This window comes from Aspergillus alliaceus, assembly GCF_009176365.1.
Source record: "Aspergillus alliaceus strain CBS 536.65 unplaced genomic scaffold BDW43scaffold_26, whole genome shotgun sequence".
NCBI classification, from domain to species: Eukaryota; Fungi; Ascomycota; class Eurotiomycetes; order Eurotiales; family Aspergillaceae; genus Aspergillus; species Aspergillus alliaceus.
Window position 1 is genome coordinate 480,520 of NW_022474709.1, and position 13,355 is coordinate 493,874.

At 47.9% G+C, this 13,355-nt stretch overlaps 3 protein-coding genes across 3 annotated transcripts; 1 reads left to right on the plus strand and 2 right to left on the minus strand.

Annotated features, from left to right (window-relative positions):
- The first annotated feature begins 33 nt into the window (after nucleotides 1-33).
- BDW43DRAFT_278744 (uncharacterized protein) lies at nucleotides 34-4,410 on the plus strand. Its single transcript, XM_032042210.1, has 5 exons — nucleotides 34-400; nucleotides 453-479; nucleotides 532-1,493; nucleotides 1,543-3,845; nucleotides 3,937-4,410. The coding sequence occupies exons 1-5, from the start codon at nucleotides 74-76 to the stop codon at nucleotides 4,224-4,226; spliced, it is 3,909 nt and encodes a 1,302-aa protein (XP_031899669.1). The 5' UTR covers nucleotides 34-73; the 3' UTR covers nucleotides 4,227-4,410.
- An 18-nt stretch (nucleotides 4,411-4,428) lies between these two features.
- BDW43DRAFT_104991 (uncharacterized protein) lies at nucleotides 4,429-5,701 on the minus strand. The gene is made up of 4 exons (XM_032037821.1): nucleotides 5,503-5,701; nucleotides 5,392-5,451; nucleotides 5,302-5,334; nucleotides 4,429-5,227 (listed from the first exon to the last, which is right to left on the minus strand). Exons 1-4 carry the CDS (start codon nucleotides 5,576-5,578, stop codon nucleotides 4,716-4,718), a joined length of 681 nt encoding a protein of 226 aa, XP_031899670.1. The 5' UTR covers nucleotides 5,579-5,701; the 3' UTR covers nucleotides 4,429-4,715.
- Nucleotides 5,702-8,465: 2,764 nt separating this feature from the next.
- On the minus strand, nucleotides 8,466-12,063 carry BDW43DRAFT_278760 (grainyhead-like protein). The gene is made up of 4 exons (XM_032042211.1): nucleotides 12,042-12,063; nucleotides 10,834-11,482; nucleotides 9,475-10,778; nucleotides 8,466-9,415 (listed from the first exon to the last, which is right to left on the minus strand). Exons 2-4 carry the CDS (start codon nucleotides 11,379-11,381, stop codon nucleotides 9,093-9,095), a joined length of 2,175 nt encoding a protein of 724 aa, XP_031899671.1. The 5' UTR covers nucleotides 11,382-11,482; nucleotides 12,042-12,063; the 3' UTR covers nucleotides 8,466-9,092.
- Between the last annotated feature and the right edge of the window lie 1,292 nt (nucleotides 12,064-13,355).

The following is a 13,355-nucleotide window of genomic DNA, read 5'->3' on the forward strand; positions in this document are numbered from 1 at the left end:
GTTACTCCAACATCCGGTCTTGCTCCCTTGACTCTTCAGCATAGCTCTATTAGGTACGGTAAAGGCTCTCGCCATGGACGCGCCTGGCGCGACAGCGGCGACGGATGATATCCGTCGAGATGGTTCGGAATTGGAGATCTCCGTTGGACAAGACGTTCACCAATCCAGTACCCACCGCAATCAGCTAGATCGAGATGCAGCAGACGAGAGCGAGGATGGCGAGGATGAGACTCAAGATGACAATGAGCAAGAGGACTACAGCGAAGAGGATGAAGAAACTGGCGATGAAGAGGATGATGAGGAGCCACATCTCAAATATGCGTATTTGACGAAGCATTTGGGAGCGGTCTACCGCAATGGGGACGCAACGAGCTCTTTTCTTGCCACCGGAGACAAGATGGTATGATATCTGAGAACATGAGAACATTAGTGAAAGCTGAGAACTAGTCTAGGTAATTGGAACGCATAATGGAAACATCGTACGTTGTCCACCTATCAAGTCGAGAGCATTCGATAACTTACATCCCACAGCATGCGTTGTCTTTACCTCTATTCCAGAGTCTCCGTGTGTACCATGCACACTCTGCCAGTGTCACTTCGATATCAATATCGCCATTCCCTCCACCTTTGCCGAATATCAAACCGGAGAATATTAGGCTTCACGAAGAACAGGGCCACCACTCTAGACCATCGTCCGGCGCTTCCAGTCTTCGTGGTAGACCGAGGCCAGACAACCAGCCCGTACTATCCTCCACACCTTCGAACTCGATATATATTGCAACGTCTTCCATGGATGGCAATGTGTGCGTTGCGTCTCTTGTAGATCCCAAGGACGTTCTCTTACGCAACTTCGGTCGTCCTGTCCAGGCTGTCGCACTATCACCAGACTACAAAAGTGACAGGACATTCTTATCCGGTGGACGGGCTGGTGATCTGATCCTCACTACGGGGGGTCGAGTGGGCGCAAGTACGAACTCCACAACGATGGGGGGTGCTGCAGCTGCAGCTACGAGCTGGCTGGGCTCCATTGGCTTAGGGAGCAACACTGGAAAGGATACAATACTACATAGTGGAGAAGGAGCCATTAGCACGATAAAATGGTCATTGTCGGGGAAATATGTCGTGTGGGTTAATGAAGAAGGGATCAAAATCATGCGATCAAACCTATATTTAGATTCATCCGACTCGGAACTTGCATGGAAACGAATCAGTCACATTGATCGCCCCAATCGTCCCGGGTGGGAAGAATTGGCCAGCGTTTGGAAGGCTCGCGCCGAATGGGTTGATGACACAGCCCTTGGTAGCGAGCAGTCTTCGCAAAACAAAGGAGGGGCGTCTCTCCACGACCATCCAAACGTAACACCCACTAAAGAAAGGGTAGAGAAGCTGGTAGTTGGCTGGGGTGGTACGGTCTGGGTAATTGAAGTTTATCCTGATCGACCAAACAAGAACAATAGAGACCAAAGAATTGGCTCTGTGGAAGTCTCTACAATGTAAGTTTCCGAAATACGAAACTCTGGTGGGTTTCTAATCTATCCTTAGATTACGAACCGACTGTATTATATCTGGCATTTCATTATATTCTCCTAGCCTCTTGGTGGTTCTCGCCTATATTGAGGCCGAAGGGGATACCTCAGCGGATGAACGGTCCAAACACGGAGTTCTCCGTCCTGGAGGACGCCACCGTCCAAGGGGGTTAGAGCCTGAGCTTCGGATCATCGATATCGAAACCAAAGAAGAGCTCAGCGCCGATACCCTTTCAATCAGCCGTTACGAAACCCTCACTTCTTCCGATTATCATTTGTGTGTTTTACCTCCCTGGAAGATGGCAGTATCTGTTTCCCAGAGAGGTGCATTGGAAGCTCTTGGGAGTGGTCTTTGGGATGCAACGATGTACCCTGCACGCTTGTTCAGCTCGGGTGCCAGCATTCGTAGTTCCACTAGCAGCGGCGATAAGGGTTCCAGTAGAGCACCCAGTACCTTTACTTCGCGACGGGTACCTATAGAGGAACCCTTATCTAAAGAGATTCAAGAAGTTTCAGGAAGCGTGGGGGCCAAGATCTTCATACATAGTCCGTATGACTGCGTCGTTGCGCTGAAGAGAGATCTTGCAGATCGCCTAGCATGGCTAGATGCACATGAAAAGTATGAGGAAGCATGGAAGCTCATCGATGAGCGTCCCGAGGCAGCAGGATCTGCAAGTGAACAAAATTATTCTATGTTTGCCGCACCAGCAAGATCTCAAACTACCCTTGGCGAATTTTTGGCGGATGACAGGTCATCTACAACCACCACCGGTCGAGGAATAATCTCCGCGGCTGAGCAAGAAAAGCGCCGTCTAGGTGAGCTATGGATACAGCAGTTAGTTGAGGCAGATAACTGGAAGGGGGCGGCTGAGGTTTGTGTAAAAGCAATTCATACTGCGCCCCGTTGGGAACATTGGGCTTGGACTTTTATCAAGAGCGACAAGCTAGACGAGCTATCATCCGCCATTCCAACAGATATGCACCCACCCTTATCTTCGGCAATCTATGAAACCATCCTTGGCCATTATGTCTCGAAAGACAGACACAGGTTTAGTGAGCTCGTGGACTCCTGGCCATTCGACTTGTTTGATGTTGGCGGGATTATAACGGCCATAAAGGAACAACTGCAGTCGTCATCCGTCGCATCCGGATCCGATGAATGGCGCATTTTGATGAACAGCCTTGCCAAGCTGTATCTAGCTGGCGGTCAGTACGGCGAAGCTTTACGTTGTCACATTCGACTTCAAGACGCAGACACAGCTATGGCTTTGACAAGAGAGCATCGTTTGCTAGATGCAGTCTCCGACGATATTCCGGCGTTCATCATGATCCGCGTCTCCAAGGAGCAGCTCAAGTCGGCACCAAAATCTGAGCTGGAGGAGCTCACAGCAGAGCCAATTAAGCTCCTCGTGAGCGAAGCATATACGGGAATCGTCCGTCCGGAGACCGTGGTCAACCAGTTAAAAGCAGCTAACAGGCTCTTGTTCCTGTATTTCTATCTGCGGGCTCTTTGGCGAGGAGAGTCCCTACCTCACGGCGCTGCTAAACCCCGAAGAGGCCATTTTGCGCACATCCGGGACGCAGCAAGCAAATTGGCAGCTGACGAAGGGAAAGCCCTCGTTGATACCTTCGCCGATACAGCAGTGGAACTCTTCGCGAATTACGACCGTACCCTATTGATGGAATTTCTACAAACTAGCACCGCCTACACATTTGACTTGGCAGTCACCATATGCGAAGGCCTCCGCTTTACACCTGAGCTCATCTATCTTCTGTCAAAGATGGGACAAACCAAGCGAGCCCTGAACCTCATCCTCTCCGAGCTCAAGGATGTTTCGCAAGCCATATCATTCGCTAAGTCTCAAGGTGAACCAGACCTCTGGGAAGATCTCCTCGACTACTCGATGGACAAACCACGTTTCATTCACGGTCTTCTCGTGGAAGCCGGGACCTCCATCGACCCGATCAAGCTCGTCCGACGTATCCCCAGCGGACTAGAGATAGAAGGTCTTCGCGAGGGCCTATCTCATTTGATCCGAGAACACGATCTCCAGGCAAGTATTAGTCAAGGTGCCGCCAAGGTTCTCCAAAGCGAGGTCGCTGTCGGCATGGACACGCTACGTCGGGGCCAGCGACGAGGGATCAAGTTCAATGTCGTCGAAGAAGAGAAACGCCCAGCATCGTCTGCAGCGCTTTCCGGAGTGACCGAAAAGGACGAGACGAAGAGTAACGCCAGCACCGAAAAGACTTCGATACAGCCACATATGTCGACGCAGGTCGGAAGATGTGCAGGTTGTCAGTTTCCTTTCCATGCCAATGGTACGAGTTATTCTACCCTTTATTTCGTTGTTTCCATTGTGCGTTGCCTTCTTCTTCCATAACATGAAGCTAATTACTGCGAAACCTGCAGAGAAAGAGATCCTCGTTGGTTTCGCCTGCGGACACATCTTCCACCTTTCCCACATCCACACAGCAGAACCCTCCGACGCAACCACGCCCGACAGCCAGTCAGCTGCTCAAACTCCAAGGTCGTTCCGGTACCCACGTACACCGACGCTGGACGAACCTTCGATGTCCACGTCCCGCACGGTTGGGCCTAAGGTTACCACTGCCCGGCTTCTGCGGGATCGGGTTGGCGACGGATGCCGAATCTGTGCTCTCGCGAAGCAGATCGAAGCTATCGGAGAATCTGAGACGTAAATGGCGCGGTGTTGTTCTTTGTACAGGATTTGCTGAAGGCACCCCCGCAAAGTGTCAGCTTCGGAGATACTTTGATGCAAGTTCTTACCAATACGGGGAAGGGACGGCTGGTTCCGCTACATAGCTCTCTGGCGCGACTACAGACGGCATAATTTTGTTTCTTAGGAGATACCCATGGTAGTACTAATTATAGTACAAGTAATATGAGAATCGCAAGAATTTTGATTAGATTAGGCGGGACCCGGCCGCTCCGTTAACAAACATGGATCCTCTCGCTATTAATGGGAGCAGAGAGTGTAGTCAATAATGCAACCCGTAGCAAATATGAAACAACAAAAACACTTCTGTCGCGATCTCAACAAAATTGATAATGAGAGCCATGACTAGACATCCCAGATGGTTCTGAAAGCGATCAACCCTGTAACACCAGACCTCGACGGAAACACGAACGTTATGAGTAGGCACCCGATATTACAAACCAATGGGCCCTCATATCATAAGGAAGCCAGCGCATGTCACTGCTAGAACTAGCAAAGCGTTAATCGCTCCTCTCTGTGAAGTGGCTTCATTCGGAGTAGGAGCAGCGGTGGCTGTTTGACTGCCACTGATAGTGGCAGTGGCGGTACCAGACTGCCCAGTAGAGTGGGAGCTGATCGAGCGAGTGGTACTGTGCACGCTAGAAGACGCAGTGGAAGGCGATGGGGTGGCAGTTTCAGTGCTGGGAGAACTTTGAGTCTCAGTCGATGTAGTCGTTCCAGTGATGACCGTGTCAGTCACAGTGGGACTGGCGCCAGTAGGGCTAGTACCAGTAGGGCCAGTACCGGTAGGGATAGGGCCTGCAGGACCAGTGCCAGTCACAACTGTAGTTTCAGAAGCGGTGGTAACAGTAGGGGCCGGAGAAGTACCCGGGGCACCAGGAATAGTACCCGAGCCTTGAGAAGTGGTTCCTCCCGCAGGCGGAGGGCCACACACGGTATCCGTGACAGTAACAGTCACGAATCCTGGAAAATGTCTTGTCAGCGGTTGCATGTAACCATTAGTATTCTAGTATTGGCACGATATCTAGGAAACCTACCATTGCGGGGGACCAAGGTACGAGGTTCATCAACTTGGGCCGCGCAGTCAGATACACCATCATGTTCTAAGCATCTTTCGGGAAACTTACACGTAGGAATGCCCAAAAGGTGGTCATCATCATAGACATTACCAAGATCCTCGGTGACATCTATCAATATGAGCTGAGTGGTTGAGTAATTGAAGGATACATGGTGCTTACCCATGGCGGGAACCATGACCGCGAGAAGCAAGACGGCCAAGAACATCAGAAGGTTGAGAGACGACTTGGAGACCATATCGAGTGAAACTTCTCAGAAGAAGAAGAAAAACGTGTAGAATGAACGTAGAGAGGTGAGAGACCAAGTTGTTTGGATAACAGTGATGATGATGATGGAAGAAAGCGAGTGTGAAGAGTAAAGCGGATGATCGGAGACTAAAAGAAGGAAAAGGAAAAGGAGAAGAGGAAGAAAAGAAGAGAAGCAGAAGGGGGGATTTGCAAATCGCAGGTCAGGTGTTGCCCGTGACACACGGTCTTGCCTGGGAAAGTGCAAAATTCCCCGAAAAGGGAAGCATGAACTGCTGAATGCATGTGGCTACTAAGACATTCACTGTTCTCGGCATCAAAACAAGCACTCAGTCTACTAAGTATAGTATCCCCATGTGAGGGATATCTCGAGGAGCAGTGGAGTTTCCCTCTGAAACAGAGACGTATATGTATGTGTATATGTATACTAATGTATAAATTCATACGTCCTCTCTATATATAAAGATATACATATATATATATATATGCATGGCATATGCAGCAAAATTTAAAACCTGAGAGCAACTTTCCAACGGTTGCACATTATTAAGTATCCTCGTACTACTTGGACCTGGAGCTCATAAGGAATAAAACAAAAAGAACTCGGATCACTTACCAGGCTACACAAGTATGCAAAGCTAATCTAATTACTAGACGTACTACGATAGAAGGGACCAGTCAAGGCGTGAGAGATCCACCTACGCCATGATAAGAAACGACGGTCTGGAAGGCAGATGGACTTCTATTAGTATACTCGAACAGCTTCGCTGGACTTCAACGGCCAAGTCCTAATCAACAACCACCAACTCACAAGTCTAAGGATCTTCACAAGCTATGTACATATCCAATGGAACCTAAAGCCCTTAGTGTGCTCTAGCCAGAGAACGTTCAACCTTAACCGAAATCTACGATCCCAACTCCATCTCGAACGGTGCAAGTGCACGCTTGGGAGCGTCTCCACCACCGAGACACAAAATTAGCCACTCGGAGAAGGTGATCTTTGATCTGATCGACTGAGACGTGCTGTCCACTGCTAGAAAAGAACATCTAACCTATCCAGTCCTAGTCCTGCAGAGTCTGCACACCCGGGCCAGCCGATAAACCCGATCTCCCATGATATATTGTACCTACATTCAAGGAAACCTAGCGCTAGCCAGATCGATACCCGCCCATGGTATTTCGCTCGTACTGCCCCCCCCCCCGGGTTCGACCCGTATGAGTTTAATTGAGCTAAATTCAGGACGACCGATCCAGTCAGATAGCAGTCAATCCGTGAACGAAAGGCGAGTAGGAGTCAATACGAAAAGAATCCAAACGAAAGGTCGAGGTCGATTCCACTCCAAATCAATTAATTCAACTAATCGCATTTTGAAAATCAGCTCTCTTTTGGACACCTGATCGATATCCCCGATGCCATAAGGTACTGTACCATAGTATATCGAGGTAACCCAGGTAACTAGGTAGCCCTATAAAATACGGATACCGTATACCAGCCAGCTAAGTGCCGCTCCCGCGGGGACCATACGTTATGTACGTACAGTACCATTGTACGGTACGGATAGGGAAAAGGCAAACGGGACTAGGCTAAATTAGTGAGGTTTACGAGACCCACATCGGCACGACCCGAGTGGGGATAAAACCGCTCGATATCCATCTTTCCAAGGAAGTTCTTCTGGGTATGACGACATCCAAGGAACATGTTGAGGGAAACACAGATATTGATGATGTCAGACCCTGTCTCAGAAGGAAATAACGGATCTAGAACCCCTCCTTTCCCCCGTCATTGGCGTACAGTGTAGATAAGAAGAGGTCGAGCAACGGATGGGGCCAGCTTGCGCGTCCGATTGATAAAAAAGAATTATAATAATGAATTGGGATGAGGATCCCCGTTCTACCGTCTTGACTACCTATCAATTGGTTAAAAGTTTTATACTCACAGTAGTAGCTCATAGTAGATACTACATCGGGGTATGACGTCCGTCAATTCTTGAAAATCAATTATTCCAACAATCTCATCTACTTAGAATTGATTTTTCACCATGGTTCAGTTTCAAAAATGGGACGGGTCGTCCCAAACAAGGTAAAAGATGAACGTTGCTCTGCAGTAGGTTTAGAAAAGGGTCGGCCAAATGGTCAAAAGCAGATCCCGAAGCGAAAAAATCTCCCCGACAAATGCTGAATTGGCGATCGATCAGCTTCTAGAAAATGCTTCAACTATCTTTCCGGGTTTTTTTAGAGGGGGAGAGGAGAAGAAGAATGGAAAGTTTTATCGAATGGAGTACAACGCTTGGCAATGCGTCCCTACCAGGATCCTTGCCGCAAGGTATGTGCATTAGCCCTTGATTAGCATTAATAGTATAGAATTATACATATATTGTACTTGGCGTTGCAATAAATTCCTGATGGAAGAAGAATCAATGATCTTACTACTAGGTACTAAGTAGCCATACCTAATGCAGCAGCTTCCCCCGCGGATATCTTCCAGAATTCCTCGCTCACATCGGACCACAATCGAGAAGATCGGAAAAAATACACAGGTTATGTTAACTTTTGATTGGTACTAATATGGTTTGAAGTCGATCGGTGTACTCTGAAACTTAGGCTTCGTTGTATAACATGTAAAGGTATCCCAACCATCCGCTTTTGAGACGCTCATATGACAAGTATCTAATACTGCTTCGTTCAGGATATTCCATCAGAAGGGGCTGCATCATATCAACATGAGCTAACCACGTCACTGTAAGGACCATGACAGGGCCGCAAGGCAGTTGAGATTTCATAATGGTAACACATGGCAGTAATCCATACCAAACCAGACTGAATAGACAATTAGAGACCAGTCCAGACTCAAAAAGTGAAAATGGCATGCAGAGTGTAACAAAAAAACAATAATGCCCAAGCATCATATAAACGGAACAGGGTATCTATATCGTATGCTTGGCCCTTGATCCAGTTCGCCTCGGAATAGCAGTCATGGAATGAACAGCAATGCTTGTGGTCGTGTATTCCCGCCAGCCCCAAGAAGGGCAAAAAACAATAGTGAGGAGAGAGGGAGAGAGGAAAATTGAGAAAGAAAGAAAGAATTCGTGTGCTGATGAGATTTAGGATATCGTAAATATGGCACAAGAAAAATTGAGAATCGCGAAAAAAAAAAGAAAGAAAATCGAATGAAATCATATAACGACAGGGTATCATTGCTCGGAGATTCGTGTATTATCCCCGTATCCAACGCCCCAACATGAAACACAACCCGAAACTCCAAGTTAAGAAAAAGAGAAAGAAAGAAAGAAATTGAAGGTACAAAAGACATCACATGATAGGAAATTCAAGTTGATTTTGTGCGCACCAGGCGCCGATAAAGAAAAACAGTACGACCCAGAAGGACCGCTTTTGCTTTAGTAATTATCATAGCCAATGCGAAATTAAGAGAGAGAGAAATTAGACGGGAAAGTGACCACTTGTAATCAAGGGCCTCTAGGAAGTCATATCTGAGTTGACAAAAGTCGTTAGTAGCTGAGCTTGACCTCGACCCCAGAACCCATGCTGTTGGAATCCGCGACCACTGCATTGTCAAAAACTGCGGCTTCGGAAATTTCGACCACCATATCTTGGCCATCGGGCAGCTCGCGAACCACATCGTCATCGACCATGATCTTCAGTCCACGTTTATTGACTCGAAGCACGCGTACTATACGCTGTGGATCTATATGTTGCTTCATAGAGATTTTCTCCATCAAGTCCTGTACTGTCCGTTCGGTCAGGTACACAGCTTGGTAATAATCATTTTTTGGCTGATCATTACGCGGAAATCGAATGTAAAAGCATGCAACTTCGTCATCGGTTAGCACGGGAATCCTTGGCGCATGGCCTTTCTTCTGCACTACTCACTGGGCTTTGGCTGGCGTTCAGCTGGTGGTCTGTAAGTTGGATCGATATCCACTGCCTCAATAAACCCAATAGGCCCATCGCCATCTCCATTGGCGACTCTTTGTATCTTGATCGGATGCTTCAGAATAATTTTGTCTCCGCAAACTTCAGAACCGGGCCGCGAATTGTCTGCAGAGGTGTTTACTGAGCACTGGTAGCCTGAATCATAATACAGGCCTGCTTGTGTTTGGACGGTGGGGGTATGGCAGGTCGGGCTTAACGAAATGCTACTGTTGGTTGGAGACAAAGTGGAGAGCCCAGTCGATCCGTCAATGCTAAACCGAGGACCACACTTACCCTCCTTCTTTATATACTCACGAGTCTCGGGAAGTTGGACGGGATATAAGTCAGGATCGTCGTGTTCATCACCTTGCAGTCCAAGGATGCTCACTGGCCGGGTAGACGTAAACATTTCTTGCATCAGTGCAAGTTTTATATGAAGATCATCTTCCATAGAGAGTCTGTCACCTTCCTGTGAACCCATCGACCATGTCCGTTTGTGTTTTGTGATCTTCGTAGGGCGAGCGTCAGCACCTTTAAGCGCGATCGAGCCACTGCTTCGCTTTCGCTTTCCGTAGTTGCCGGCGCCCATTTCAGCCTGGGCAATCTGCTGCCTGAGTTTCTCGATGGACTTCTTGACATGGGCGACATCATTAGACAGTTTCCGCTCAGCCCCATGGTCCCGGAAAAGCTTGACTTTGCAATAACAGACTTCCGCTTCTTTACCTTGTTCCGAGTCTGCGATATCTGGAGAAACCATTTCTGTTTTGGCACAGAGCCGGACTGGAATACCCTTCACGCCTTTAGAGTGGCTAAAATCAGTCGAAAGGAAATTGAAGCGAACAGAGATAGCACACTCTGGCGCTCCGGTCGTCGGGTTTGCCGTCCAGGTGACGCAAAATCCGTCGAACGAAGAGCTCTCAACCTGAACTTGGCGATTTTTTTGGTCCTCAATGCCTCCCTGGATGGGATCAACATATTCAACAGCCTGAAGCTTGCCACCACGCTGATGCGCCTCGTTCAGCCCTCTGCCTTCTTTCCATAGCTGCCAACAAGCGGCCGGTTTCGATCTTTGTTCCTTATCCTGGAACGAGACGCGAATGGAAGTGCGGTATTTTACAGGCTGACCGCTCATCCGGGGTGGTGGGCCAGAGTCAAGAACGGAAACGGAATAAGCCTGGCCCTTGTTGAGATAGGATACTGGGACCTCATTCCGGTCTCTGACCATTGCTGTCGGCGCCCGCAATGTGACGTGGTAACGGAACCTACGATCGAATACGGTTAGAGATACGACTGACGAGAGAGGACTTGTAAGCTTACTTCTCGCCCGTGGCTTGGACACCAATTGGTTCACGGTGTATCATTGACGGAATCATGTGTGACGACGTTTGCATATCCACGTCATTTAGTGACAAATCGTCCACAGATTCATCTATGGCATCGTAACCTGAATCACGGTGAACAAATGTGGGCGCAAATGGCGCTTGCTGGGTAAACGGTTGCGTGCTCTGAAAATGCGGCGCCATATACGGCTGATTGAATGGGTCAAGACTCATAGCTGTAGCGTCGGCGTTGATGGTGGCGCTCGCAATCTGCTGCGGTAGAGAAAGAGGGGTGATCATGCTCAGCCCCATAGAAGGCGTATGAAGATCTCCCGCTTGGTTGTGGAACACTGCCCCCAAGCCACCCGAATTCGGAGTATAGCAGCCATGTGGCTGATTCAAGGGGTTTATGAAGGAGAGCGAGTTAGGGTCAACATATGACGGCGCAAATCTCATGTCTTGACAGGGACGAGGTGTGGTGTCAGCAAATTTCAGATCACTGCCCTCCATACTGAGCCTAAGCCAGAGGATACGGTCAGTTTCCATTCGAGGCAGCAGCCATCGGTCAGGTGAGAAGGGTCTGAAATACTTAGCCGGAGTGATTGGGCCAGCGGGGATTGGGTAGGGTGCCGCATTGCGATGAGGGCCTGGGGGAACGACGTCAGAGAAAGTCTTCTGGAATTTCTCGATGAGCTCGTCGCCTGGTTTCTGGGAGTTCTTTCTGTATAGCGGGTCATGTCCGTTAGAATTGTGTTCAACAGCACCCCCAAGGAGAACGTAGACATACCTATTGCGAAACATTCTTGACAGAAATCGGGTGTGTATTTAATACCCGGATGGTACACCCAGGGACGGAGGTTGGAAGTTGGGAAGAGGCAGAGAAGGGAGTGACAGTAAAGAGGACATCCGGTTCAATGAGAGACACTTTTAAGCCGAAGTATGATATCCGTAGGTGAGAAGAATAATTTAGGAGATGTCGGTTTGACCCGCGCCGTTAGACTATCAAGAGCGCGGCCAGATTATGCCGACCCGAAACACCTCGACCAGTGTCGGGTCGCAGTCACGCGAATTTGAAAGGCGGAGGAACCAGGTTGGAGAAAAAAACGCGGCGGATGTTGGAGGGAAAAAAAAAAAGGCGGAGTGTCAAGAGGAGAGAAAAACAAAAAGAGATTGATTGTAGTTATAACGATGAAAGCGTCTCCTTACTCAACGGGTCAAATGAGACATGGGCGAAGCTTATACTGACGGGAGACTGGTCTTTTAGCTATAAATCTCGGAAGAGGCGACCAAGATATTATTATGTATGCAGCGTATGTCCGAATCGAATCGATAGTGGGGAAATGACTTAGGACGTGAAGGAGGGGGAGGATGTGGGTGAGGCGAGAGAAATGTGAGTGGAAAGGGTCAAAATAGAAAGCGTAGGATAATAAGAAAAGAAAAGAAAAGAAAAGGTCGATGATGGATCTGATGTGAAGGAGAAGAATTGGAACCAAACGGCACAAGAAGCACCCAATAATGTGGGACTAATCCGGAGGGCTGTGGAGGTAAAGAATTGAAGTAGGGAAGAAATATCGGCCCTGACTAGAAGAAGACAGACAACGACCCAACAATGTAACTCTAGTTCAGGTGGTCTTGACTGATCGGAAGATTTGTGGACAGGATGCGATAGTTATTAATACTAACAGTAAGTGAAAGGAGCCACATGGAAGAAAAGAGATATAATGACGTGCAAAGAAGAAGGCAAAAAAAAAAAAGGTAATCACTTTTGGTTGATGGATGGATAGTCCATATTAAAAAAGGAAAAGAAAATCAAATCTCAGAAAAGACCAAATGAGGTAGGAAGCTGAAGGTTTCTAGGGAAAAAAAGAAATAAAACAAATAAAATAAAATAGAGAAAAACGAAAAAGGAAGAACAATCTCACTTATTCTTTTTCTTTCTTTCCTTTTTCTTTTCCTTTTCCTTCCTTTTTCCTTTTTAAAATGAAAAAGATGTCCCTATTTGCTACTACTAGTATTTTTTCCCTCTCTAATTCTTTTTTGGATTTTCTAGGATGGAGTCAAACGGACAAGGCCCAGGGATCGGGCTGGTGGGGATGGAAAGAGGGGTGTGGGGTGGGTCCAATATGTAAAGGATTACCCGCCATGTATTACTGAGGTACCGTACATGCAGAAATGATGTGGTATCACAGAGGTATGGTAACTATCGGTAGGAGGTATGGGAAGTTGTTCCTTGTTCGGCTACCTACTAGGAAAGGTTTGGTAGGCAGGAGTCAGGTATGGAGGTATGTAGGTCTACTTACTGGTTCCTAGGGGAAACTTCCTGGAACTTGTCTTCTCGGTATGGCCAAAGCCACTGTAAAGGGGAAAGAAAGGCACCTGGAAAATTCTTCCATACCTGTGGCTTTCGATCATCGTTTGGTAGCCAAAACGATCCGATTTACATAATTTTGCCCCCTTGTGAATCATCTCGAAGATGTACGCCATACTCAAAGGAAGTAATTGGATGCCCAGTCCACGCTA

Bases quoted from the DNA above. Each gene is read 5' to 3' on its own strand.
- BDW43DRAFT_278744 (XM_032042210.1), top strand. From the start codon at position 74: ATGGACGCGCCTGGCGCGACAGCGGCGACGGATGATATCCGTCGAGAT. The intron at 480-531 runs GTACGTTGTCCA...TACATCCCACAG, and splicing joins GAACGCATAATGGAAACATC to CATGCGTTGTCTTTACCTCT. The intron at 3,846-3,936 runs GTACGAGTTATT...CGAAACCTGCAG, and splicing joins GTTTCCTTTCCATGCCAATG to AGAAAGAGATCCTCGTTGGT.
- BDW43DRAFT_104991 (XM_032037821.1), bottom strand. From the start codon at position 5,578: ATGGTCTCCAAGTCGTCTCTCAACCTTCTGATGTTCTTGGCCGTCTTG. The intron at 5,452-5,502 runs GTAAGCACCATG...TCATATTGATAG, and splicing joins GGTCATGGTTCCCGCCATGG to ATGTCACCGAGGATCTTGGT. The intron at 5,228-5,301 runs GTAGGTTTCCTA...GACATTTTCCAG, and splicing joins TACCTTGGTCCCCCGCAATG to GATTCGTGACTGTTACTGTC.
- BDW43DRAFT_278760 (XM_032042211.1), bottom strand. From the start codon at position 11,381: ATGGAAACTGACCGTATCCTCTGGCTTAGGCTCAGTATGGAGGGCAGT. The intron at 10,779-10,833 runs GTAAGCTTACAA...ATTCGATCGTAG, and splicing joins GTCCAAGCCACGGGCGAGAA to GTTCCGTTACCACGTCACAT. The intron at 9,416-9,474 runs GTGAGTAGTGCA...CCGATGACGAAG, and splicing joins TGAACGCCAGCCAAAGCCCA to TTGCATGCTTTTACATTCGA.